Raw genomic sequence first — 22688 nt, forward strand, 5'->3', positions numbered from 1 at the left:
CGCACCGTATTTGCGTGTTGCCCCCCGCATCCCAGAGGCGCCCTGCTCTCTTGCTTTCACCCTCTCTGGGGTCCCTGGGGGCCCCCCGTCGCATGGGGAAGCGGGAAAGCCCGTGGGCCGCGTGGCGAAGCCTCGTCAGGAAGCGCGGACCGCACTTTGGACCGCGCTCGTGCTGCGGGATGACAGAGTCTTACACTCCGCAGCCCACGTTTTTCCTGGGTGTCCCCGGGCGCTTCCGAAGCGTCCGAGGGGCCAGCCTTCCCTTCGTCCTGCCCGGGTGGCGAAGGCCCGTGGGGACTGCCGGGGGGCGGGGGAGGCTGCCCGGCCCAGTGTCCCGCTCAGTCTCTGGGACCGCGCGCCATGGATGTCCCTGTCTCCTCGGCAAACACGCGCATCGTCTCTTCCTTTTCCTGTTGTTTTTTATAAGTTTTGTGATGAAACAATGGGCCGCGTTGGTCAGGCAGTGAATTTATGCCAAAAAAGCAGGGTTCTGCTCTCTCTCTGGCTCAGCTCATGGGCGCCTCGTATGCCCTGGGCGGTGCGTGCTGTTACTACCCACATTTTGTAGACAAAATGGAGGCCCCGGGGTCAGGGGGCAGGTGCTCTTTAAGGGTTGGTGACCGTTCTTGTTGGTGATACACTCCTCCCAGAGAACAGAATTCAGGAGTCCCTTTGGTGAAGTAACCAGTTGCAGTTGCTATGGAAACCGCTTGCTCGGTCCAGGTCTGCCCCCAGTGGGTCCTGGCACCTAATTAGGACGAGCACCTGCCACCTGTGGGCGGGGTTCCAGCCAGACGACGGGGAACGGCAGGGACTTGAGGTTTCTGGCATCCTTTGCAGCCGGTGGGTGACGGGGAGATGAGGAGCTTCGTGCTCGAGGACCCCTTGGGGAGAGCAGCGTCCCCGGGGGGCGCGTGACGGCCGCGTCGGCTGTGTTTTCCACACCCCGCCTGTGGCAGGGAGCTGTGTCCCCTGACGATAAACAGAAGCACGGGGTCCGGCGCCCACGACGCCCCTTTCTATGACAAAACCATAAGCGTGTCGTTCTGTAACGTAACATCGCACACTCGAGCACGCACCTTTGACCTTCCAGGTGAAACGTTCACATGAAAACCATGGATTATTGCACCCACGTTATGACCCTGCCGACCACACTCGGGCAGGCGTTCCTTCTGCTGGACCCTGTACGAAAGGTCACAGGGACGCGCACACTCGGGAGTGCGTCCACGCCTGGCCCCGCCCCCTTTTCTCCCACCCTCTCCCCCCACCTGGGAGTGTTACCTCGGCCTCTCCCTCCCCGAGGGCCCCCTCGCTTCTGTAACTTGATTCCTGAGCCCTCGCTTCAGCTCCCTCTGTGACTTTCCAAATCTTCTTTTATAATTCGAGAAGGAAAAAAAAGGTCAGCGGGTAGTAGTCTTCAAACCTGAGTACCGTGCGGAGGTCTTGTGCGGGAAGGATGGTCTCGGTGACCCCTCTCCTTGTGATTTCTATTTAAGTTTTATTTAACGTTCATGAACATAAACTCCTTTTATTTATGGTTCTGGTACAAACCAAAAGTTATTTACAAGGTAACTGTAACCAGGCCTGGCGGAACCCCGGGTGTTCGGAGGCCCCGGCCGATCCCGGCCGGCCCCGGCCGACGGCAGCGCGCAGCGCGCGTGGCTCCCCCTGCTGGGCGGCGGGCGTCCTGCGACCGCTGCCCTCTCTTCCCTGTCCCGGTGGCGTCCACCCTGGCGCGCGCGCCGGACGCTTCCGCAGCGCGATGGTGGCCCTGCCCCCTGCTCCTGAGCCCGCAGGCCTGGGTGGGCCCCCAGTGCGCACCCCAGCAAGGGCCCAGGTGTGCGGTCCCCGCCTGAGGACCTCAGGGTCCGCTGCGCGACTCAGGCTTTCCCTCCCTCAGGTAGAAGCCCTGAGACGTCATCGACAAATGACTCCCTCTCCTCCTTCCTCATTAGCCCGTGACAGTCAACGTGATACATTTTGACAAAAGTTGGGGGCTGGTAAACAAACGCAGAAAAGCAGCTGAGCAACGTGGAGGGGGCGTGTGGTTGTACGGGGGTGTCCAGGGGCCCGGTGAGGCTTTGCTCGCGAAGCCTCGTTTTGTACGTTGCCGAAGAAGATGAACAGTGAGACAGGAGCGCCCCGGGAACGGGTCCCGGCCCTCAGGTTGGGACGCTCTGTCTGGGGCGGGTTTGCCTTCCTGTGGAAACACAGCACCGGGCACGTCCCGCACGTCGGAGCCACGGTGGAGGCAGGACGGGCACCCGGGCAGGATGGCCTGGCCTCGCGCCCCCCTGCCCCCGCCCCCGCCCCGGGGAGCCGCTGTAGACTTGGTGCTCGGAGGTCCCGGCCGGTCCCAGCCGACGGCAGCCCCTCCTCACGCGTGGGGCTGCCCCGCGGGGGGCCGCTGCGCCGCAGGCTGGGAACGGCAGCGGGGGCAGCGGCTGTTCGTGGTCCCCATGAAGAGCTTGGTGGGGTGTTGCGGGGGTTTCCGTCCATTAATCAGTGTGCCCACGACCCCTTCAGGTGCAGCATTTCTATAGCTTGGAGGCCCTCTTAGTTTTCCCCCTTCTCAGTCTCCCGAATCCCCCAAAGCGAGGACGTTGAACTCCACTCCCAACGTGCCCACAACGCAGCGCCGCCCGCGGGTCCTGGCGGGCCACCCGCAGGCCTCCCCCCAGGGCGGCTCCGCCCGGCTTCCTCAGTTCCATCTGCCTTGCTCCTGGGTCACCCCTCTTTCCAGGTCAAAAGCGGGGCCGTTTAGCATTTTCCTGTTCCCTCCGCACTTGCCACCACCCAGAAAGGTTGCGTGTATTTATCTGTGTCCTTGTCGACCTTGTCCGGTCTCCCGCCCGACACCGAGGCCCCTGCCTGGGGCAGAGAGCCGGCCTGCCAGCCCTTGAGCAGGGCCGTGTGGGGGCCTGTCCTGCGCCCCCACGGCGAGTGATGGAGCAGGGCCGGTCCCAGCGCCCGTGCCCACGCAGGGAGCGTCCAGCTGGGCGTGGGGCCAGCACCTGCCGGCGGCGAGCGCCCTAACTCAGACGCGCCTCGGTGGCATTGGGCCCCAAGGGTCTTAATTCATTTTAATCAGCCTCACGGGACTTGTTGTAACTGGAAAGGCGATTGCCTGTTTTGAAAACAGACCTCCTGGGGTGTTCGGAGCGCTCGGGGCCTCCTGGCAGGCAGACACTCGGTCCCCGTGAGAAATCTCATCAACGTGCCGTTCGGCTCCTGCGCCAGGAAAACAAACCCTCCAAGAAGGTGCTGCTGTTTTCTAGGTCGGCTGTGGATAGAGGCGGCGAAGCCGGTCGGGGCCGTGTTCGCCCGCACCTGAGATCAGGCCCGGGCTGCTGGCAGGACGTCACAGTAAACATGAGGGAAAGAGCAGGAGTGACCGGGGCCGCCCGTGCCCTGCGAGGAGGTTCCCCGGTTCGCAGCCGGGCCAGAAGGCCGGGGGGAGCGGAGCCTGCGGTGCCGGGCTGCGCCGTCGCTGGCTGGGCTGTGATGAGCAGCGCCCCACGCGGGTCTTGCGCTCTCCTTTCTGGCCTACCCCCCACCCCGCCCCCCCAGACTCCACCTTGTAACCCACACGTGGACAACCACACAATGACAAAAGGTTTCTTCGCGGTCCCTCCCGCGCCCCAGGTGGCTTTCCCGTCCTGCGGCCTGGACTTCCTTGCGGACGGAAGGGGCATGGTGTGTGCGCCTCTCTGCGGGGCGGCTCCTGGAGATGAACTCCGCCCGCTGCCGCCCAGCGCCCACCCACGCAGCCGCAGCCGCAGCCGCGCCCTTGCCCTGGCCCTTCTCCTTGGCCCCCTCAGGGCCATGCTGAGCGTTCCAGAGGGTTCGGGGGGGGCAGGACGGAAACGTTCGGGGGCCGTGCTCGGGTCTCACGCTCTGGCGTCTCTCTGCAGAGGCGTGAACATGTTCGCCATGCTGACGGGGACCCTGCCTTTCACCGTGGAGCCGTTCAGCCTGAGGGCTTTGTACCAGAAGATGGTGGACAAGGAGATGAACCCCCTCCCCACGCAGCTCTCCACAGGTAACGGACCCGCGGCCCGGAGGCAGCGCCCGGGCAGGGCCGCGTCGGGCAGCGAGGGCGTGAGGCCCGCCCGCCGCCCCAGGTCTCTTCCTGGAACTGGGACGAGTCTCAGGAGCGGCCGTGGTTCCCATCTCTGCGTAGCCGCTGTTGCGCGTCTCTCTGTCCTTCCCTCTCCCTTTGGAATCCCGACCCCCTTCCTCCTCCTGCTTAAAACACACAAAGCAAAAGGATCTCACAGTCTCCGTTGCAGAGATAAGGGCAGGCTTCAGGCCTTTGAAACTCACTGTAATATACGGTTGCCTTTGACAAAAGCATTTGTAATCACGTTTTTGTTGCCTCTTCCTCGGTCAGTTCACGGTAAAGAAATGTTCATTTTATTCAAGTTTGGCCTCTGATTTGTGTTGCTCGTTGAGTTTTTGAGCCCAGGTGTGTCTGGGAAGTAATCTCAAACTTAACAGCTGGTTCACATTTCAGTAAAGCGTTTGTATCAGGATCTGGTTGCAGCTCCAGGAAATGAATACCATTTGTTTTTTGGTTTGGACCACAATTCACTCCGAGTTCCTGGCCTCAGGTTGGCCTTGGCAATCCTGGAACTGGCTCCTCAGACTAAACCGAGCTTCCCTGAGAGAAGGCAGGTGACCAAAAGGCGGCAATTATTTAATTTCAACTTCCGATACGTGATGAAAGTATAGCATTTTTTTATTTTGCTACTGTTAGGTATTTTTTCTTGAGTTTATAAAGCATCCATGAGGCTGACCCGGAATTTATGTTTGCAAAGCGGAAATGCGTTCTTGCATGAAATGACCTGATTTGTCCACACTTGTACCTTTGCTAGGGAGGCGGGAAGCGTGGCAGCATGTGCACCTGTGCAGGTGCGGGGGGCGTGCGCAGGGCAGGTGAGCGGCGGCTCGGACGTGCCCGAGGCGCTCTTCCGCGCGGAGGGCAGCAGGGCCGCGAAGTGGCGGTGCGCGGGCGCTGAAGGAACCACTGCGCCGTGGGCGTGGCGCCCCGAAAGGCAGGGAGCGCGCCTCCCCTCGTCCCGCAGGTCGCGTGCACGCACGGTTCCGTGAGCACGTGTTGGGCGCCGGCCACGGGCTGGGAGCAGGCCGGGCGCCAGGAAGACACGGGACAGAACAGGTTGGTTGCCACCTGCACGGAGCTGACGCAGCCACAGCGCAGGGAGGAGATGAACGTACCTGCACGTGTGGCGTTCGGTCATGCAGGTGTAAGGAAAATAAACCCAGAGCAGAGGATGGAGAGTAAAGGTAGTTTTTTTGCTGTTAGCAAAGAAGACTTCGGAGAACCCCTGTACTGTGGTGCGCCCGTCAGTGGCCTGCAGGTGTGGGGAGCGGGGGGTGGGGCGCATCTGGCCTCGCCCAGCTCCCCCGTGGGTGGCGCAGCGGGTGCCTGGGGTGCAGCATGACCCCCGGGAAAGCGACATCGATGGAGCCCTTGACCCTTGTCGCGTAGACACGGCCCCGAGTGCGTGGGTGGCGTTTAGCCCCGGGCGGTGTCGTCGCCAGCGTGGGCCGTGACAGGGCAAGGACAGGAGGGCGCTGCACCCCACGCCTGCAGGCGGGAGGCCCCTGGATCCCCAGGGGGACCGCGAGGGCCTGGAGAGCCGCCCCTGGTTGTGGCACTCAGGGTGGGCCGGGCGATGGGCGGTGGCGGACGGCCCCCGGATCCCAGAGGCTGGCGACAGCGGTCGTGCATTTCCCCCTCACGCCTCGCGTTCATCGAGTTGCATGAAGGGCCGCCGACCGAGCGAGCCAGAGCTCCTGGCTCCGAGACACGTCACGTGAGGAAGGGCCGCCCTGCGGGTGCAGAAGGCAGGCAGCCCGGGTGGCATTCGTGGGGGCGGGGGAGCAGGAGGGTCGGCCGGCGGTTGTCACCGGGGCGGGTCGGCGGCGGAGACGACAGCGCAGCAGAGCCAGTCTCGTTCCTTCGGAACCGACCTGTGCTTCCCCCAGGACTGTGCCCAGACGTAGGAGGCTGGGCTCTGAGTGCTTCCTAACAGTGGAACTTAAACGTAGCCTAAAGGAGTAAGAGCCATCTCCCTGATGAGGTTAAAAAACCGTCCAAAGGAAATTCCAAAGCAGACCCGTGAGAAGTGTCCCCAGTGATGTCTGCGTCCCAGGAGCTGGCGTCCCGCCCACGCGGCTCCGCGCGCCGGCTGCAGGTCCTCACGTTCCCCCCGGCCTCCGCGGGCTGGGCTCGCCAAGCACGGCCTGCGTTGCTATGTCTGCCCTTACAGGAAGGAATCTGTGTCCCCACCCTTTATAAAACACTGCTGGGATACGTAAATATTTCTCTCAGCTGGACTGTGTACGGAGCAGCGCTTGCACGCGCTGAATGTTCGTGCTGCTCAGCGAGTCGAGCTGCAGACTGTGCTGTTGGCCCGCGAGGTCCGGAACGCAGCCCCCAGGGTCGTGGGACGGCTCGGGCCGGGGACTGGCCCTATGTGTGTGGTCTGAGCAGGCGCCAGCTGCTGAGGAGCATCTCATCCTGCTCACAGGACGAACGAGTTCAGTGTGGGGGCTCAGCTGCTGCCCTCTGATGCCCCTGTTTCCCCAACCCTTCACCCTTTGCACCCCCCAAGTGGATCTCTTCCCTCCCACCTGCCTGGCGCCCCTTCACCAACGGGACCATCTGTCCGCGCCCCCTGTGCTAGCTTCCCAGAATAGGGCGGGCGGAGGGGCGCGTGTGAGCGCCTCTCACGTTAGCTCCCATTCCGACAGCCACAGGGTAGTGAGTACTGTTGTCTCCACCCCATCCCTGAGGACAGAGCTGAGTCTTGGGAAGATTGAGTGGCTCCGCTATCCCTGAACATGGGTCCGCTCGACTCCCAGCCCTGGGCTTCCTGCTGTCCTGTGTGCCCCCCTCCCTTTCCTGGGTGTGTTCAGTCGAAGACGTCCCGCCCCAGGTTTGGCGGTATCCGCCTCTGTCCTTACGTTTTGGGTAATATCAAATTGAAATCTCCAAATTGAAAATATGCCACTTTATCACGTGTTTTACTAACACATCCTATTCATTCGATGAGTCTCTCTCTCCTACTTGTAATGATCTCACTACCTCTTTTGATGAGTATACTTTACTGTTTTAGATAAGTTGGGAGAATTTTTGCCAAGTGTGAGCTGAAAAAATGCAGCGCTGTTGTCCCGTGAGTTCATGGTGCTTGTTTGCAGAGGACTGGCCCTCCCCTCCGCGACGTGCAGACGCCCCGTGACCTGCGCCGGCCTCGTCCCTGCCAAGCGTAAGGGGCAGCGTCGCACGTTGAAAATGCATGTAATGCGCTGACCTCCCGCACTCCACGCTGGGGCGCGTCTGGACACCCGCCTCGGCCCGCACCCGGGCGGAGCCGTCTGAGCAACGCGGAGCCGGCCTGGCCGTCACGGGCTGACTCGCTCGCGGGATTTATTCCACGTGTCGCTTCCACACCGTCGCCAAGGCCAGGGGCCGCACGCCGCACGGCCGTGGATCCGGGACCGTGTGCCGGTGAGAACGTCCGCTTCGGGCCTTTCCGGCTCTCGCTGCTGGCGGCTCCTGCGCCCGCCCGTGGGCGCCGTGCGTCCTGGCGCCGCGGACGCCCTTCTGGGCCCCCACGTTTGGGACGGCTCCCGTTGCATCGCCGCACGTCTGTCACGGCCCCCGCAGTCCCTTCCAAACGGTCGTTCAGAGCAAGAGGGCTCTGTGCTGGGAGGTCACCGGCGCGAAGCCGCAGAGGCAGGGACCGTGTCTGCGAGGGCTGAACCGACGCCGCGTGCGTTTCTCAGGAGCCTTGCCTGCCCCGCGTCGCCGCAGCTGCGGCCTCCCTGGGGGCAGGGAGGGTGGGGCCCCTGGACAGAGGGGACCCGCTGGGCCTGGGGGGTGGGCTGCCCTCCGTGTCCGGCGGCCCGGGCTGGGCGCCCAGGCGCTCACCTGTCCACGCTTCGGAAGCTGGTGCCTCATGGGTGCGTGGCACATGGGCAATGGGTGGGGACCGTGGCGAGCTCCCCCCAACCCTCTGGCCAAACGGGAGCCCTCGTGGCAGCTCAGGAGAGCGGGTGCAGGCTGGCCGCGCCCGCCGCGGCTCCGGGGACAGCGGGGCGTGTTCCCGCGCCTTGTGCTCCTGCCAGACCGGGGTGGGCAGGCCGCAGCGCCCGCTGCCGGGAGCTCCAGGCTCGGCCTCGGGTCCCTCTGGGGTAACGAGGCGGCGCTCATGATGAGGGCCAGAATTCGGGGTAGGGATCCGACGTAACACGATGCGGCTCCTCGGCGGTTTGTGAAGATGCAGAGCCCTGGGCTCCACACACAGGAGGAGAACAGGCGCCCGCTCTGTCCTTGCGGTGCCGGCCATCACGCCGTGACAAAGCCTCAGGTCCTCGGAGGGCGCACGACAGGATGTCTCCAAAGCGTCGGGCACCCCACAGCCTCCCTGTCGCAGTTCGTGAAGCCACGTCTTTCCCCTTTGACGAAAAGAGGGCCCCAACGAAGCGTCCGGGGGACTCTTGCAAAGTCAGGGGGCTGAGAGGAGGGAGACAGAGGTTGCAGAAGAGAGGAGCGTCTGTCTTCGGGGGACCATGGAGGACGGTTAAGGACGGCCTCGCCTCGCGGCCCAGCTCTCCAGCTGAGGTTGCTTTTTTTAAAACTCTGGTGTGGGGCTGTTTTCTGATCAAACTTAGAGTATTTTTTTTTTTTAAGATTTTATTTTTTAGACAGGGGAGGGGAAGGGACGGAGAAAGAGGGAGAGAAACATCCATGTGTGGTTGCCTCTCACATGCCCCGCCACCCAGGCCTGTGCCCTGACGGGGAATCGAACCGGCGACCCTTTGGTTCCCAGGCCGGCACTCAGTCCACTGGAAAACACCAGCCGGGGCCACACTTAGAGTATTAAGTGCACCTTGTGACCGCTCTGGCCTCAAAATGTGTCTTTTTACTACTGCATTTTTAAAGGGCGATGCCCTTCTGGCGGCCTCTTGGCCGCTCTTGCCTTGCACCTGGAGGCGTGGCCTGGCCAAGGCCACTCCTTTGGGGCGGATCCTGGCATCCCAGCCGGCCCCTCATCGGGCGGCCTCCTTTCTCCCCTGCAGAAAACGGCTCGACAGAAAACACCCGTCGCCCTATAAAGTTTAACGATGGCAGCTGACGCCTGGGAGCAAGTGCGAGTTTTTATGACTTTTCCTCAAAAGGTTCGATTATCTTAGGAAACGGGAAAGCAGCTTTGGAGGGAAGGATAGGAAAGTTGGGGGACCCAGCAAGTGAGGGTGGTTTCCCAGGATCTGTGACGGGGCACGTTGGGAATTGGATGTCATGCCCAGAGCTGCCTGAAAAGCATTTTTATGTTGCAAAGAAGAAACCCCCACGGTCCCACAGCTCGAGCGGGACAGGCCACTTCATTCTGAAGCCATCGCTGGCGCTCGGTACCCACCCGAGGATGTGCACGTTGGCGCCGAGCCGTTTGGGAGCCTGTGACTTCCGTGCGCCTTGTGAACTATCTTCTGTGTTGGGCAGTTGTATCCTTTGTTCTGCATGTCAAGGATGCAGACACTTCACCGGCTCGGGCTTCCTGTCCCTGGAGCCCGGGCGGGCGGCAGGTGCTCTGTGAATGTCTGTGAGGCAACAGGCGACCCAGGGCAGCCGACAAGAGCATCTCTCCCAGATGGAAGGAGGGGCAGGAGGGGCCTGGGAGTTGGTCAGCTGTTCCTCGGACCCCGGCCTTGCCCAGCATGCCCCGCGAGGCTGGCGATGTCCGGTGTGCGAAAGTAAGGGCGCGCTTGACTGGCCCTTCGCACCGAGGGCCAGCACAAGAGGGGGGCCCGTCAGAGAGACGTGGGTTTATGATGGGGCACCTGCCGGACCTTTGCTCACGAACCAGAGCTTTAAAGCTGGAGTCGCGTTTGCGTTTACTGGACACGGTAGCGGAGCGCTCCCGGCATTGCATCGGCCTATTCGTGGCGCCCGGTGCGGGGGGTCGGGGGGGCCTGGGTGCCTGCAGGTCTGCTCAGAGTCTGGGACGACATGTGCGGCCGTGGAGAACGGCTTTCAAAGAAAGGACCAGGCAGAAAGGCAGCAGCCCCTTCCTGGCCCCGTGAGACGGGGTGTCGCCCAGCGAGAGCCACGGTGCAGGGTCTGGCTTCCCAGGCCTTTCCCGCTGGCTCCTTTCCGAGGGCTTTCGGAGCCGCACTGAGAGACGAAGCGATTTCTCGTCATTCTCTCTCACCCCTTCGAGCTGGCAGAGGACATCTCTTCGGCCTGCCTGCAAGGGTGGGACTGCGGGGCCCGACCCCAGGCTCTGCTGGGAAGCGTGGGTACGGGGGGCTCCAGGCCTGGGTGTTCTCATGTGCCAGGTGCACCTGCTGAACGGGTGTCTCAGACTCCTCAGGCCTGTGGCAGCTGGAGGCCCAGGGTGGGCGCCCGCTGGCTCAGGGTGGGGTGGGCCACCGGCATTGCGTCTCAGCGGCGTCCGCGTGCAGCGCGTAACGTGTGCATTTGGCCCGTGTCCCCACAGGAGCCATCAACTTCCTGCGCTCGCTGCTGGAGCCGGACCCCGCGAAGAGGCCCAACATCCAGCAGGCCCTGGCGCATCGCTGGCTCAATGAGAACTGCGTGGGCAGAGTGCCCTGCAACGTCACCTACCCCAACCGGTGAGCAGGAGGCGGGCGGCCCCGCCCCGCGGGCCCCGGGCAGCTGGGCAGGGAGCCGTGTGTGGTTCAGGCAGCGCTGCCCTCCCCCCTCCCACCCACGCAGCCCCAGGCCAGCGCCCCCAGGGCGCAGAGGAGGTGTGGACAGACCCTTCCGTGCACCCCGCGTGGGGCTCGCAGTTGGTGGGTGATGTTGAAGTCCGGGCTGCGTCCTGCGTGTCACACCTACTGCTCAGGGGCGTTCTCCCCAAAGGGGTGCATTTTCTTTACACAAAGGGACCCTTTGGACCAGCGGTGCCCAAAAGCGTGTGTGTGTCTGAGAGTGTGAGTGTGAGTGTGTGAGCGGGGGCTTGAGGGAGACCCACCACGGCCTCTCCCACCGCGTCTGCCGCGCTCTCCCCCCGCCCCCCGCCCCCCACCAGAGTCACCGGCCCCGGGTGTCGGGTGGGAGGGGCCGGGGCAGCAGGGCCAGGCAGCCCGGGCGGTGTCTCCCGGGGCTTCCTGTGGAGGCTCCCGGAGCGGACTCCGCAGGGCGGCCTGGGTGAGGGGGCCCGGGCGGGGACCCCGGCGTGGAGACGCCGCGCGACACCCTGCCCCAGGCTGAGGACAAGCCCACGGGACCGTCTCCTCGCCCGTTCCCCGCCCGTTTGACGGGCAGCCGTAACTGAGGCGAGCGAGGGAAGGAGGGCCCTCGCCGCGGTCACCCGAGAGCAGCGTGGGGACCGCGTGGGTCCGACGCCTTTCAGGACCGGGGCACCCTGGCTCGTCCCGTCAGACCTGAGAGTCCCGCACGTTTGAGGACAGGCGAACTCGTGGGACAGCGTGGGGAGCGGCCGGGCAGGGCACGTGTCCTCTGTGGGCACGTTTTCGGGTTGCCCAGGAAGGTCTGGAAACTTCCACCAGGCCTTACAAACGTCGTAGTGCTGACTTCTCCAAGTGAGAGGGGCTGGCAGGGGTCCGTCTGGGGGGAAAGTTCTGGAAGAACCTCAGGGGACATGGGTGGCCGTTCCTGGGGTCCGCACAGCACTGCTGGGTCACGCACGCTCTCCGTGCCCACAGACGAGGGGCCTTGACCCGCTGGGCATGTCCCTCGGGGCGGCCGGGACTGGATGCTGGCTTCCCACCCAGGCTCGGGTTGGGCCGGGATCTGAAAAGCAGACACCAGGGAGGCCAGCCGCGCGAGGAGGGACGGGGAGTGAAGCCGAGGTCAGGCGCCCGCAGGCCAGCGCGTCCCGGTCCCAGCGAGCGGGCTCGATCCGCTAACCCGGCAGCTGTCGGAGGAAGCGGGCCTGGTGTGGGAGTTCCCCCGCCTTGTTGCCAAGCCTTCGCTCACAGAGAACCACGCTGTGGCGTCTCACTTTCCCCACAGGCCGCAGGCAGGCCCTCGAAGATTAAAACTCGGACTCAGGGGCCTGTGCCGGTCTGGCCAGACGAGGGTTTCTGGGCTCGGGCCCGGGAGGGGTCTCAGGCTGTGCGAGAGCCAGCTGGGCGGGCCGTTAGGACGGGCGGGTCCCGCGCGTCCCCGGGGACAGGGCTCCGCGTCTCCCGCTCAGGGAAGGCCTGTCGCCCGTGTTCCTCTGGAGGCAAATCAAGGCGCCGCTGTGAAGGGGTGAGGCTGGAATTCTACCCTTGTCTTTATTTTGAAACACGTTTAAGGTGGGGAGAACAGTGACCATTATTTTCCTGGTTTTACCCGCCAACAGGTAAACGCAGTAGGAGCATGTGGAGGGAGAAAGAAATCTCCTCTGTGTAAAGCGTATTCTATAACTTCCCAACGTACCTTGCCCCAGATTTAATTATTTTAGACGTTACCAGTGTTTCCTGTTGGGGGAGAAACAACAGAAAGGTCCCCTGTGTTGGGCCCCTCTTCGGGAAGGGCGCCAACGCGCGCCCCGTGCCTGCGGCCTGCCTGCCGCCCGTCGTGGCCGCTCTGCCTGCCTGGCTGGGAGGCGACGGGCGTGGGGGTGGTGCCGCCGCGCCGGGGGGCCCGGGCCCGGGCTCGGACTCGGGGGCCGCTGCCTCCTTCCTCTGTGACCCTGGCCGAGTCACGCCACTGCCGTGGACCTCATTTCTTCACTTGTACGTGGGGGAGGGTAGCAGCCCCTGCTCGTGAGAATGTCGCAAAGACTAAGTGGATTCCTGTCTCTCGTCCCCACTGGGAGAGGCTGGAAGGAAGGAAGGAAGGAAGGAAGGAAGGAAGGAAGGAAGGAAGGAAGGAAGGAAGGAAGGAAGGAAGGAGCGCACGCACGCACGCACACATGCCTGGTACTTCTCGGGCACTGTATCCCCGGGAGCTGATAGTCCTCCTGCAAAGGTTTCGTCTGTCTGCGTGGAGCCCCCTGCTTTGCGGCGGAGCCCCTGTGTCCCGTTTATGAGCTTGTGAGCTCACGCAGTTCCGTTAAACACCGTCTGGGCCGGTTCCTGAAAACCTGCCTTTATTACTCAACTCGCACCCACTTAAGTATGGGCTCCACCCACGTCCGACAAATACGGCTGAAGGAAGGAATGTCAGACTGTGGAGAAGTCGGGGGACAACTGGGGAAACTGGAGAATAGTGCAGATGTTAGAGAATAGCGAGGTCACGGAAACGTGGTTCGGTGTGTTGAGGGCTCTGATTCTGCGGGAGGTGCCCTTGGTTTTGAAGGATGCGCACTGAGGTGTGTAGGAAGGAAATGTCCTGATGGCTGGGGTTTAAAATAAGAAAGGAAGGAAAGCGAGGGAGGGAAAAGGAGGGAGAGAGGAAGGAAAGAAAGAGAAGAAAAGGCAGCGAGGTGTTGGCCTTGTCACCTCCGGGCGCTCGGTCCCCGTCGGGGGTGACGCTCTTCCCTCCCCTTCTCTGTGGAAGGGGCGTTTTCTGTGATGGAGGGGCAGGGAGCGGCCGGAGGGGTCGTCCCGCAGGCACTGCGCACGGTCCCTGGGGGCCGCTGCCTGCGGGCGGGGGGTGGGGGTGACCGTGCCCTGTCCCCCTCCCGCCAGGATCTCGCTGGCGGACCTGAGCCCGAGCGTGGTGCTGCACATGACCGAGAAGCTGGGCTACAAGAACAGCGACGTGATCAACACCGTGCTGGCCAACCGCGCCTGCCACATCCTCGCGATCTACTTCCTCCTGAACAAGAAGCTCGAGCGCTACCTGTCGGGGGTGAGTGGGGCCCTCGCGACGCCTCCCAGCGCCGGGGGGCGGGGGGCTCTGACAGCCCCCGTGCGTCCTACTCACTGGCGCCGATCTCGGCGTTTAGGTCCGACGCAGGGGCGGCCGAGGTCCCGAACGGGGAGGGAACAGCAGCGAGCCTTCCTGTTGGGGCGGGGGCGGGGGTACGTGTCCCCTCTGCGGCGTTTTCCCGATGGCCTCCCGTGGAGCCAGGCCTGGCAGCTGGCGGGAGGCTCGGCCTCTTCTCCCTCTGGCTTCTCTCCCTTCTGGCTGCCGCCTCTGACTCCCTGGGGTCCCGCTGGAGGCGCTGGGGACACGTGTGGCTGTTGAAGCGGGGGGGGGGGGCAGTGAATTGGAGACTCTGCATGTTTATTCTCCAGAAGAGCAAGGCGAGCGCCCCCACCTGGCCCCCGGCCCCCCTTCCCCAAGGCTGCGCATCAGAGAGCGCGAGGTGGCCTGTGCCCCTGGCGAGGCCCTGGGGGGCGGGGGGTACCCCGCGGCCGTGGTCACCATTGCTCTGCCACCAGCAGCTCGCGTGTGCCTGGGTCTGGGAGCGAACGCGTGTGGTAGCGAGGCTTAGTTCTGAGCACATGCGCTCCCTGAGGGGGACGGTGGCTTCAGGACAATTCTGCGAGGAAAACTGGATGGAAGGTGGTGTGGGCGCCGCGCGCGCCTCCCACCCCTCCTGCTCGGGGCGGGGGGCGGGGGGGCCGCACCAACAGGACGTCCACCAGCGAGTGCGCAGTGTCAACCACGCGCGGCTGGATTCCTTCCATCCCCGCTGACCTGGCGGAGGACCTTCCTGGGAGGAAGACACTTAGAGTCCAGACCACGAAGATGAACTTGTAGAGGTTTTTTTTTTTTTTAAGTGCTATTTAAAGTCATGTCACAGCCTAATATTTCACACAATTCCCCTCCAAGAGGCTTGGGAACCTTCCTTTTTTGTCCTCATCCGAGGACATTTTTTGTGGCTTTTCGAGAGGGAGGGAGGGAGAGAGAGAAACATCGATGTGAGAGAGGAGCACCGATCAGTTGCCTCCCATACGCGCCTGGACCAGGGATCGAACCCGCAACCTAGGCTCTTGAGCCACACTGGCCGGCGCTTGGCACCCTTTTGTGAGGCTTCTGTCTGAGAGAGAGAGATGAAAACCCATCCGCAACTGGGGACGTGACCTGCTCTGTGACAGGGCGGCAGTGGCCCACGTCACGCCCAGCGACCAGGGGGTTGACAGTGTGTCTCCTGAGTGAGGGGGCTTGGGAGGCGGCTAGAAAACGCCGCTGAGTGGGTGGCGGGCCTCCTCGGGGGTCTGCGGAGCCGCTGGGGGCGAGGACAGGCTGCTTCTGCGCGGATTCGGCTTCGGCTGCTTGCTGGGCTTTGCTTCCCCAGGACGTGAGCCACAGAATCCCTCTTTTTGGTGAACTGCCCAAGGAACGATGTTCTCAGGAAGGGCCGCTCTCAGTGGTAACGGCTTTCCACAGCCAGGGGACAGGCGATTTAGGGGGGCGGGAGACGGGCCCCGAGCGAGCGGAGGTGGCTGGCCGAGGGGCGGCCGTGCGGCTGGGCTTCGGAGACGGCGTCGCGGTCGCAGGAAAGCAACCGCGGAGGCCGACGGCCGGACCACCCTCAGCCCAGGGCCGCACTTACGTCGCTTCAGTGCGTGAGGAGGAGGGGCCGAGAGGCTCCCCACAGCACCGCGGCTCGCCGTTCCCCAGGGCAGGGGACTTGAAGGGCAGATTGCGCTTGGAGCTATTTCTCGTTTGTGTTTCCGCAGAAGGTTCTATGCCCTTCATCACTCTCATCCCTGTTTTCTCATCTCTTTGTAACATACGTGATACATCAGTACAGCGTTACGTGCTCATGATTTATCAACAAGCGTACACACAGTACAGGCGCCTGCCTGCGACACTCGCTGGTGGGCTCACGGTCACACCTTCGGGGCCACCGTGGTGGGGGACAGCCTCTAAGAATTTAAGTAAGAAAAAGGGAGGGAAGAGGATCAATGCACCGGTGTTCTTTTTCCAAACGATGAACGATGTTCAAAAGTGTGTCTCTAGAAAGTGTTTGCATGAAACTGGCTTGAAGCCCGTGACCTCACGTGTTTAGAGGACGGCATGTCCCCTCCTCTAAGGAGCCACAGATTCACACGCTTCTTTGGCAGAACTGGTTCTTCAGCTGCTGAGCAGTAAGATGGAGGGACTTAGGTTCTTCAAGTACTTTCTGTCCGGGGTCTCCCTCCACATCTGAAGATGGGACCTTGGTCACGCCCACTCTCCCTGAACATTCTCCCGCCGGCGGCCCGGCCCGTCCCGAGCGGAGACCTTCGTCCTCCCTGGGAGTCAGTCCTGCCACCTGCGGGGCTCTGCCCTGCGGCCCGGCACCAGGGCCGCGAGGCTGACCGGGACGTGGTCGGCGGAGAGCGTCCGCCAGCGCCTCAGCTCGGGGAGTTCTCGCGGGGGACGGTCCCTCTTCTACTGCGTCTGTTCTGCCCTTGGCCCTTCACCCGTAGGACGCACCTGGCCTGGCGGCCGCCTGTAACTGGAGCAGACGAGTCCCCACAGATGACAGCAGCGGTCCGCTCGGCAGCTTCGCGTGTGGCTAATTTAATTGCACTGTGTCCCCCTGTCCTAGTTCTTAATCTCAACCAATTAAGAACAACGTGTGTGACTTTGAAAATGAAACGCGTGATTGAAAGAGTGAACTATGAGGCCTCAGTCGCGTATTCCTCCTCTTCTCTCTCGATTCTCGTTTCTTTTTTCCAAAGCCAAGAAGCATGGGTTCTGATGGGGAGACCCTGCAGGAACGTGCTGTGCACGTGTGCTGGTCGGCGAACTGACCGGCCGCCCAGCCTCACCGGCCTGCAGACGGGGGTGGGGTCCCTCCGTCTCCGGCGCGGCCGTCCACGCTCTCCCCGGCCGGGGTGAACTGCGGGGCCTCCTCCTGGGGCGGGGGGGGCGGGGGCTCCTGTCAGACAAGCAGATAACCAAGACCTGAATCCTGTGAGGCGGTTCACACGAAACCAGCCCCGAACCTGGGGTCCGCTCTCACGCCTCGGAGCACCTTCACTGTACCGCTGGGGGAACGGAGACCGGCAAGGGGCGGTGACCGCCCAGGGCCACCTGGCCTTCCCGGGCTGTCCCAGAGCGTGGCTTCTCTGCGGCCGCCTGTCCTGCCAGCCCCGTGGGGCGCTGGAGCGCAGCCCCGGTTCAAAGCCGAATCAGCCTTGACGCACATTTCTGTTTCCCACGCACTAAGCACGCTTCCCTTCTCCTCCTCGGTAGAAGTCCGACAGCCAGGACGGCCTCTGCCCCAAGACCCAGCTCTCCCAGGTGGACCGGTGCAGGCCCAGCAAGGAGCCCTACGAGGTGAGTGGCCCCGCGGGGGACCTGGGTCCCTGAGAACAGCCGCCTTCCGTTGCCGGGGCGCGGGGGGAGTGGAGAGGAAACCAGTGACCGTGGGACTGAGCAGCGGCGAAGGCCGGCGCCCGCCTGAGGGGGCCCTGGAGCGGTGGTTTCCGGAGGGGCCGCCGTAGCTACGGCTCAAGCCAGTTCCCTGCTGCGGCGGCGAGATCACCACCCCACCCCCCAGCCCCCGTCCCTGCCCCTGCCCCCTGTTCTGCAGACTCTTGGGCGGGACGGGCATCCGTAGTTTTTAAAGCTGCTTGGAGGATCCCATGGGGCAGCCGAGGTTGGAAACCGCGACTGTCCAGTCTCCTAACCCGCGGCGCCGAGCGGCTCATAAAGGAGAGCGCGCACGCCGCCGGGCGGGGGCGGGGGTGGGGTGCGCGTTGGGAGGAGGAAGGTGAGGAGCGCAGAAACGTTTCGGTCGCGAGCGAGCTTTTCCAGCCAGCTGGCCCTGGCACCGGCTCACACCTGAGAAACACCCAGATTCTTTGATTTCAGAGTAAAAGCGAATATCGTGTGGCAAATGGCCCCCATGTGGCCCCGCATACATGCTTGTAATGAGATTGCGCTCAGGGGGTCCAGATCGGGGCCAGAGCCCCAGGTGGGCCCCCTGGCCCACCCCCCTACCCCGCCCCGCCGCCTGCCTCCTCAGTGGTTCTCCGGGGACCTCTCCCACCTGCCCCCACGTGCCCCCACGCCCCCACGTGCCCCTTCACCTGGGGAGGAGCCAACAAGGGCCCCTCCCGCGTGCTCTGCGTGGGGCCAATGGGCGCCCGCCTCCCGCTTCCTGCCTCCTCAGAGGTTTCATCCTGACCCCACACCAGGGAGGGGGCCCCGGGTTGGCCGTCAGGGCGAGGCCCCGGCCAGGCGGTAACTGGTCACTGGGCAGGGCGCCCGGGCGTGGGGGCCAGGGACCGTGACGCGGCGGCCCAGCCTAGACCCAGTCCGGGGGGCGGCATGGCCGGGGGGCAGAGACGAGAGACCCGGGCGACAGAGGAGCCAGTGAAGATGACAGGTGGCCCAAGGGCGGGTGGGGAGGCCCAGGAGGTGGCGCGGCCTGCTGGCCAGGGGTGAGGTCAGGTCTGGAACGGCCAGTGGTGCCGCTGAGCAGCTGCTGTCCCGGGACCTCTGACGCCACGTCTTGGTGGCAGTGGGACAGGCAGAAGGGAGACTGCTGGGGACGCCTGGATGTTGGGGTGCAGTCGGTGAGCGCGGCCCGCTCTCGGTGACTCCCCAGTGAGAGGAGGATCGGTCGTGCCCTGGGCCTGACCCGTGGGGTTGGCAGGGAGCAGGGAGGGGCCTGGATTCCCAGCGGCCGAGGTGGGGCTTAGCTGTGAGGCGCCGCCTTCCTGTGAGTCCGGCATCCAGGCACCAGCAGGATCGGGGGCGGGGGGGTGCGGGCTGGGGCTTTGCGGGGACACGGGGGCGGGGGGAGCAGCGGGCGGTGGGCTTGCCTCTCGCCAGCTGCCTGCCAGACCTCCTCTTGTGCGAGCGCGGGTGCCCGGACCCCCACTCTGTCTCCACACGGCGGCCTCGCCCTCAGGCCCGGGCAGAAACCCGGGGGTCCCGCGAAGGCCTTCCCCTCGCCCCTGGAGCCAGTTTGTCACCAGGCCCTGCCCGTTTGACTGCTGAAGTTCCCGAACCCTCTCCTGTCCTCATGCCACCCGCCCGCCCTGGGCCCTGCACCTCGGCCCCCGTGGGACGGCGTCCTTCCCTGCTCAGGCCTCGGAGGCCCCCTCAACCCGGGGCGGGCGCCGCGGCTCGATGCAGCCGCCAGGGCGGCGGGGTTCACTGTCCGCTCCCCATCTCGGGTCTGCCCTTGGCTCTTCGGGGCCCCAAGCACGAAGTGGACTTAGCCAGACCCGCCGGGTGCCCCTCAGAGGCTCTGCGCCCGGCGCTGACCGCCCCCCTCCCCCGTGTGTGCCCCGCCCGTGGCTGTGGTCAGGACTGCGGCGGGGGAGGGGCTTCCTCCGTCTCCCAGAGGGTTGTCTCCCTGGGCAGCAAACCCGTGGTGCGCGTTGTAAGCGTCTGCTGGGATGTTAGTGGTCGGGGTTAGAGCCGGCGCGCCGACCGGAAAACAGGGCTTCCGCTTCCCACGGTCCATGTGCTTTCCCCGCCCTCACGCTGCTCCCGCTGATGGAGCGACAGGCTTCACTCCACGGCGTGACTGTCTCCGTGGGGACAACCCAGAGGGTGGGCGGTTGCGGGGAAAACGGCAGGGGCAGCTTCTTGAGTTGCTGACCAATGCCGCTGTCCGCAGGCCTCCCTGGACGCCTGGACGCGAGACCTGGACTTCCACGCCGTGCAGGTGAGCGCCGGGGGTGTTGTGCGTGCCGGTCAGAGTCCTCCAGAGAAGGGGCCCAATGGCGGGGGGTCCTCTGCGGGGGCGCCCAGGGAGAGGTGGGGGCCCAGCCCCGGGACCCGAGCCGTTTGGAGGCAGAACTCCTCAGGGACCCGCCTGCCCCCGTCTTTGTCCCCTAAGGTCCTCCACTGATGGGACAAAGCCCACCTGTTGGGGAGGGTCATCTGCTTTACTCCGCTGATTAAAATGTTAATCTCATCTGAAAGAAGCTGTTCTCAGTGACTTCTGACATCCGGACTGGTGCTGGCCAGGCCTCACGCCTGCCCCGAGGCTGCTGCAGCCCTGCCCAGCACCCTGGGCTCTGCCCCCCCGCCCCCCCAGTCCTGAATTAAAACAAGCAGAATCCCCTCGTGAAGGGGCTGCCAGGCCCCCTCTGACGGGATCCGTGCTCCTCTGTGCGGCGGGCCGTTCCCCGCGTCCTCTCCCTGTGGCTGCACACTCCCGTCTCTACCCGCGTGAGCAGCAGGGTTTGCCACGTCCAGGGCTCCTGGCCGGCGGGCGGCCTCACCCGTGAACCGGGCCCTCTTTTCCTCCACTCGCTTGTGTTTTTCCCATGGCAAAATCGGGCCTCGGCAGCTTTCCCTTATGGGACGGGCAGCAAGGAACCCAAGCCGGCCCGCCCTCGCTGGGCCCCGGGCCCTCCGCTGTCCCTGGCTCTGACTGACTTCCCAGGGTGCCCCGCGAGGCTGGTCGGCCCACGGGGCAGCAGGCTCCAGAAAGGCTGCGCTGAGCTGGACTGGGTGGCCGCTCGGCTGGTCTCAGCCTTTCGCTTTAGGGAGCCCAGCGAGTGAGGGAAAGGGCCCGAGGCGAAGCCACAAAGATGTCGGCAGTGGGGACGGCGCAGGGACCGCAGAGTAGCCTGAGGGCTGGCGTGCCCGACTTTGTGGGACAGGTCCTCGTGGTCCCTTTGACTCTTGGGGAAAGCGGGGAGCTTGCCCTGTCCTGCCTTCGAGAAGGGGGGCCGTTTTGCAGAAGCAGGGGACCGACCAAGGGTAGCTGGGCTGACCTGGGGCAGCTGGGCCCCTCTCCCCTTGGTAGCATCACGCGAGGTCCCTGCCCCCGGCCCCCGGCCCCCGGCCCCCGGCCCCCAGAGGACAGTGTGGGGTCTGGGTGAAGAACTGCGGTTTTGAAGCTCTGGAGCTAATTTGTTGCTCCCGCTGTCCCCTGCCTGGAGGAGGGCTGGGCAGGGGCCTCACCTCATCCTTCGAGGGTCCCCAGTAAAGGCTGCTGGTGGCTGTGCAGACGCTGGGAAAGGAGTTGGCAGAAGCTTCGCCTGCCTCTTCTCTTCCCGCCTCACCTCTCCCCTGGGGACAGGCCACCGCAGCCGGGGCTCCGACCGTGCACGGTGACACTCCGGGCCCAGCGTGGCCTCCCCACGTCCCGTGTCTTTCCTGATGCTCTTTCCCACTCAGAAACCAGAGGGGGCATACCCCAGCCCGTGAGAGCTGCGTATGTTCTCACCAGCAAAGGCACGACCGGCGCAGTGCCGTCTGCGGGAAGTTTCGCGGCTCCCCCACGAGAGCAGGCGCGGCCTCTGGCGCGAAGAGGCTCTCAGTTCCAGGCGGAAGCGTGGCTGCGAGGTCGGGCATCTGCTGGGCGGCTGAAAAGGAGCCGGTGCCCGGCGCCTGGGGCAAGAAGAGGAAGCCCCTCCTCAGTGGCCCCCTCTTCCCGGGAGCCTGACCTCATTTCATTTCAATGCCTTGCGATTTCCACTGGCTTTTTCTTCTTTAATGTTTTGATAACTATTTGTTAAACCTTCTCTGGGCCTGGCTTTATGCCCCAGGCTGTGGGTTTGAAGATACAATGGTGAGGTTCCCTCCCTCCGCAGGGTTACAGGGGAGTTCAGTAAAGGCAAGCCAGTTGCGAAAATGACCACACAGTGCCCGTTCTAGGAACACCAGGGAGTGCTCGCGGGACCAGAGGGTGGCGGTGTGCCAGGCGCGCCCGGGTGGCCCAGGGTCCCGTGGGCTTCCTGTCTGGCCCTTGGCGTGGCTGAGCCCTTGAGAATGGCCAGGTCCGGGTGACGTGGCTGCGTGTCCCCCGTGGCGGAACCCGAGGGCTCTGCTTCCAGCGAGATGGCAGGTTCCTAGTCCGCCCGGCTTGCCCCAGGATAACCGGCCTCCTAGGGATGGCCCTCCCCGGGCTGGGGCGCCCCCCGGCGGTGCAGCACAGGTTGCTGGGGACGTTGGGAGCCAGCCCGGGGAGGTGGGGCCCCCAAGGACCCCCAGGCCCCCGCTCTGCTCAGAGACTTGTGAAAAGCTGGGTTTCTCCAAACTGCGCGGATAACCCCTCAAACTGGAAGCACATGGTATTGGGCTGGCCAAACGGTCCATCACGTTCTTTCTGTAAAGTGAAAGACACATTTTTCATTTTCACCGCTAACTTTATCGATGTGGACATTTGGAGTCCGGCGGCCGTCTCCTGCGGTCAGCCTCCAGTGGGGAGGGGCCCGGCTGCTGCTCCCCGCCTTCCAGTGCATGAGGCAGCCCCACGGCCGGGAGCTACCTGGCTACGGTGTCAGTGGTGCCAGGACACCTGGCTGACCGCTTCTGACACGTTCCATCCGTCCCAGCACCTCTCCGTACACGGCACAAGTCTTTTTTTGCGTTTCAGTTGCGTTTTTACCTCTCTTGAAATGATAAAACATAATATACCGAAAATGTTGCCTATTTTCTTCCATCTTCAGTATTAAAATGACTGCACAAAAATTTACCAATTTTGATACTTTTTTTTAAAAGCCCATGCTGATATGACAGCTGTCACAATACAATCTAACAAAATTCTTTCGCATGAAGCTAAAAGACAGCTAAGCGCTACTAGAGCCACCGTACGGGAAAAACCAAATGGACTTTTTGGCCGACCCAACAGATTCCTGTCTGTGTCTGAGTGCATGTCCGCTTCTGATTTGAAGGATAAAAAGCCCAAAGAACAAGAAAAAAGAGGGGACTTCCTTCACCGGCCATTTTCCAGGAAGTCGGACAAGACGCTGTCCTCGCACAGGCCGCCCCCAAGCTCGCCAGTGACGCAGGTGCAGAGCACCCGGGTGCTGCTGAGGGACCGCAAGGCCACCAAGTCCGGCTTCCCCGACAAAGGTGGGTCCGCCCGGCCTGCTCC

General features: G+C 63.8%; 1 protein-coding gene across 1 annotated transcript in view; it reads left to right on the forward strand.

Moving 5' to 3' along the window:
• HUNK (hormonally up-regulated Neu-associated kinase) overlaps positions 1–22688 on the forward strand; it is a 64368-nt gene that overhangs the window by 40840 nt on the left and 840 nt on the right. The window contains exons 5-10 of the mRNA XM_054577804.1: positions 3915–4042; positions 10530–10665; positions 13639–13801; positions 17090–17173; positions 19473–19520; positions 22486–22666. Of these exons, the coding sequence (XP_054433779.1) occupies positions 3915–4042; positions 10530–10665; positions 13639–13801; positions 17090–17173; positions 19473–19520; positions 22486–22666 (740 nt within the window). The remainder of the gene's footprint in view (positions 1–3914; positions 4043–10529; positions 10666–13638; positions 13802–17089; positions 17174–19472; positions 19521–22485; positions 22667–22688) is intronic.

Source organism: Pteronotus mesoamericanus, unplaced genomic scaffold (genome assembly GCF_021234165.1).
Source record: "Pteronotus mesoamericanus isolate MK-2021 breed Mesoamerican mustached bat unplaced genomic scaffold, CSHL_Meso_final contig_116, whole genome shotgun sequence".
Classification (NCBI taxonomy): Eukaryota; Metazoa; Chordata; class Mammalia; order Chiroptera; family Mormoopidae; genus Pteronotus; species Pteronotus mesoamericanus.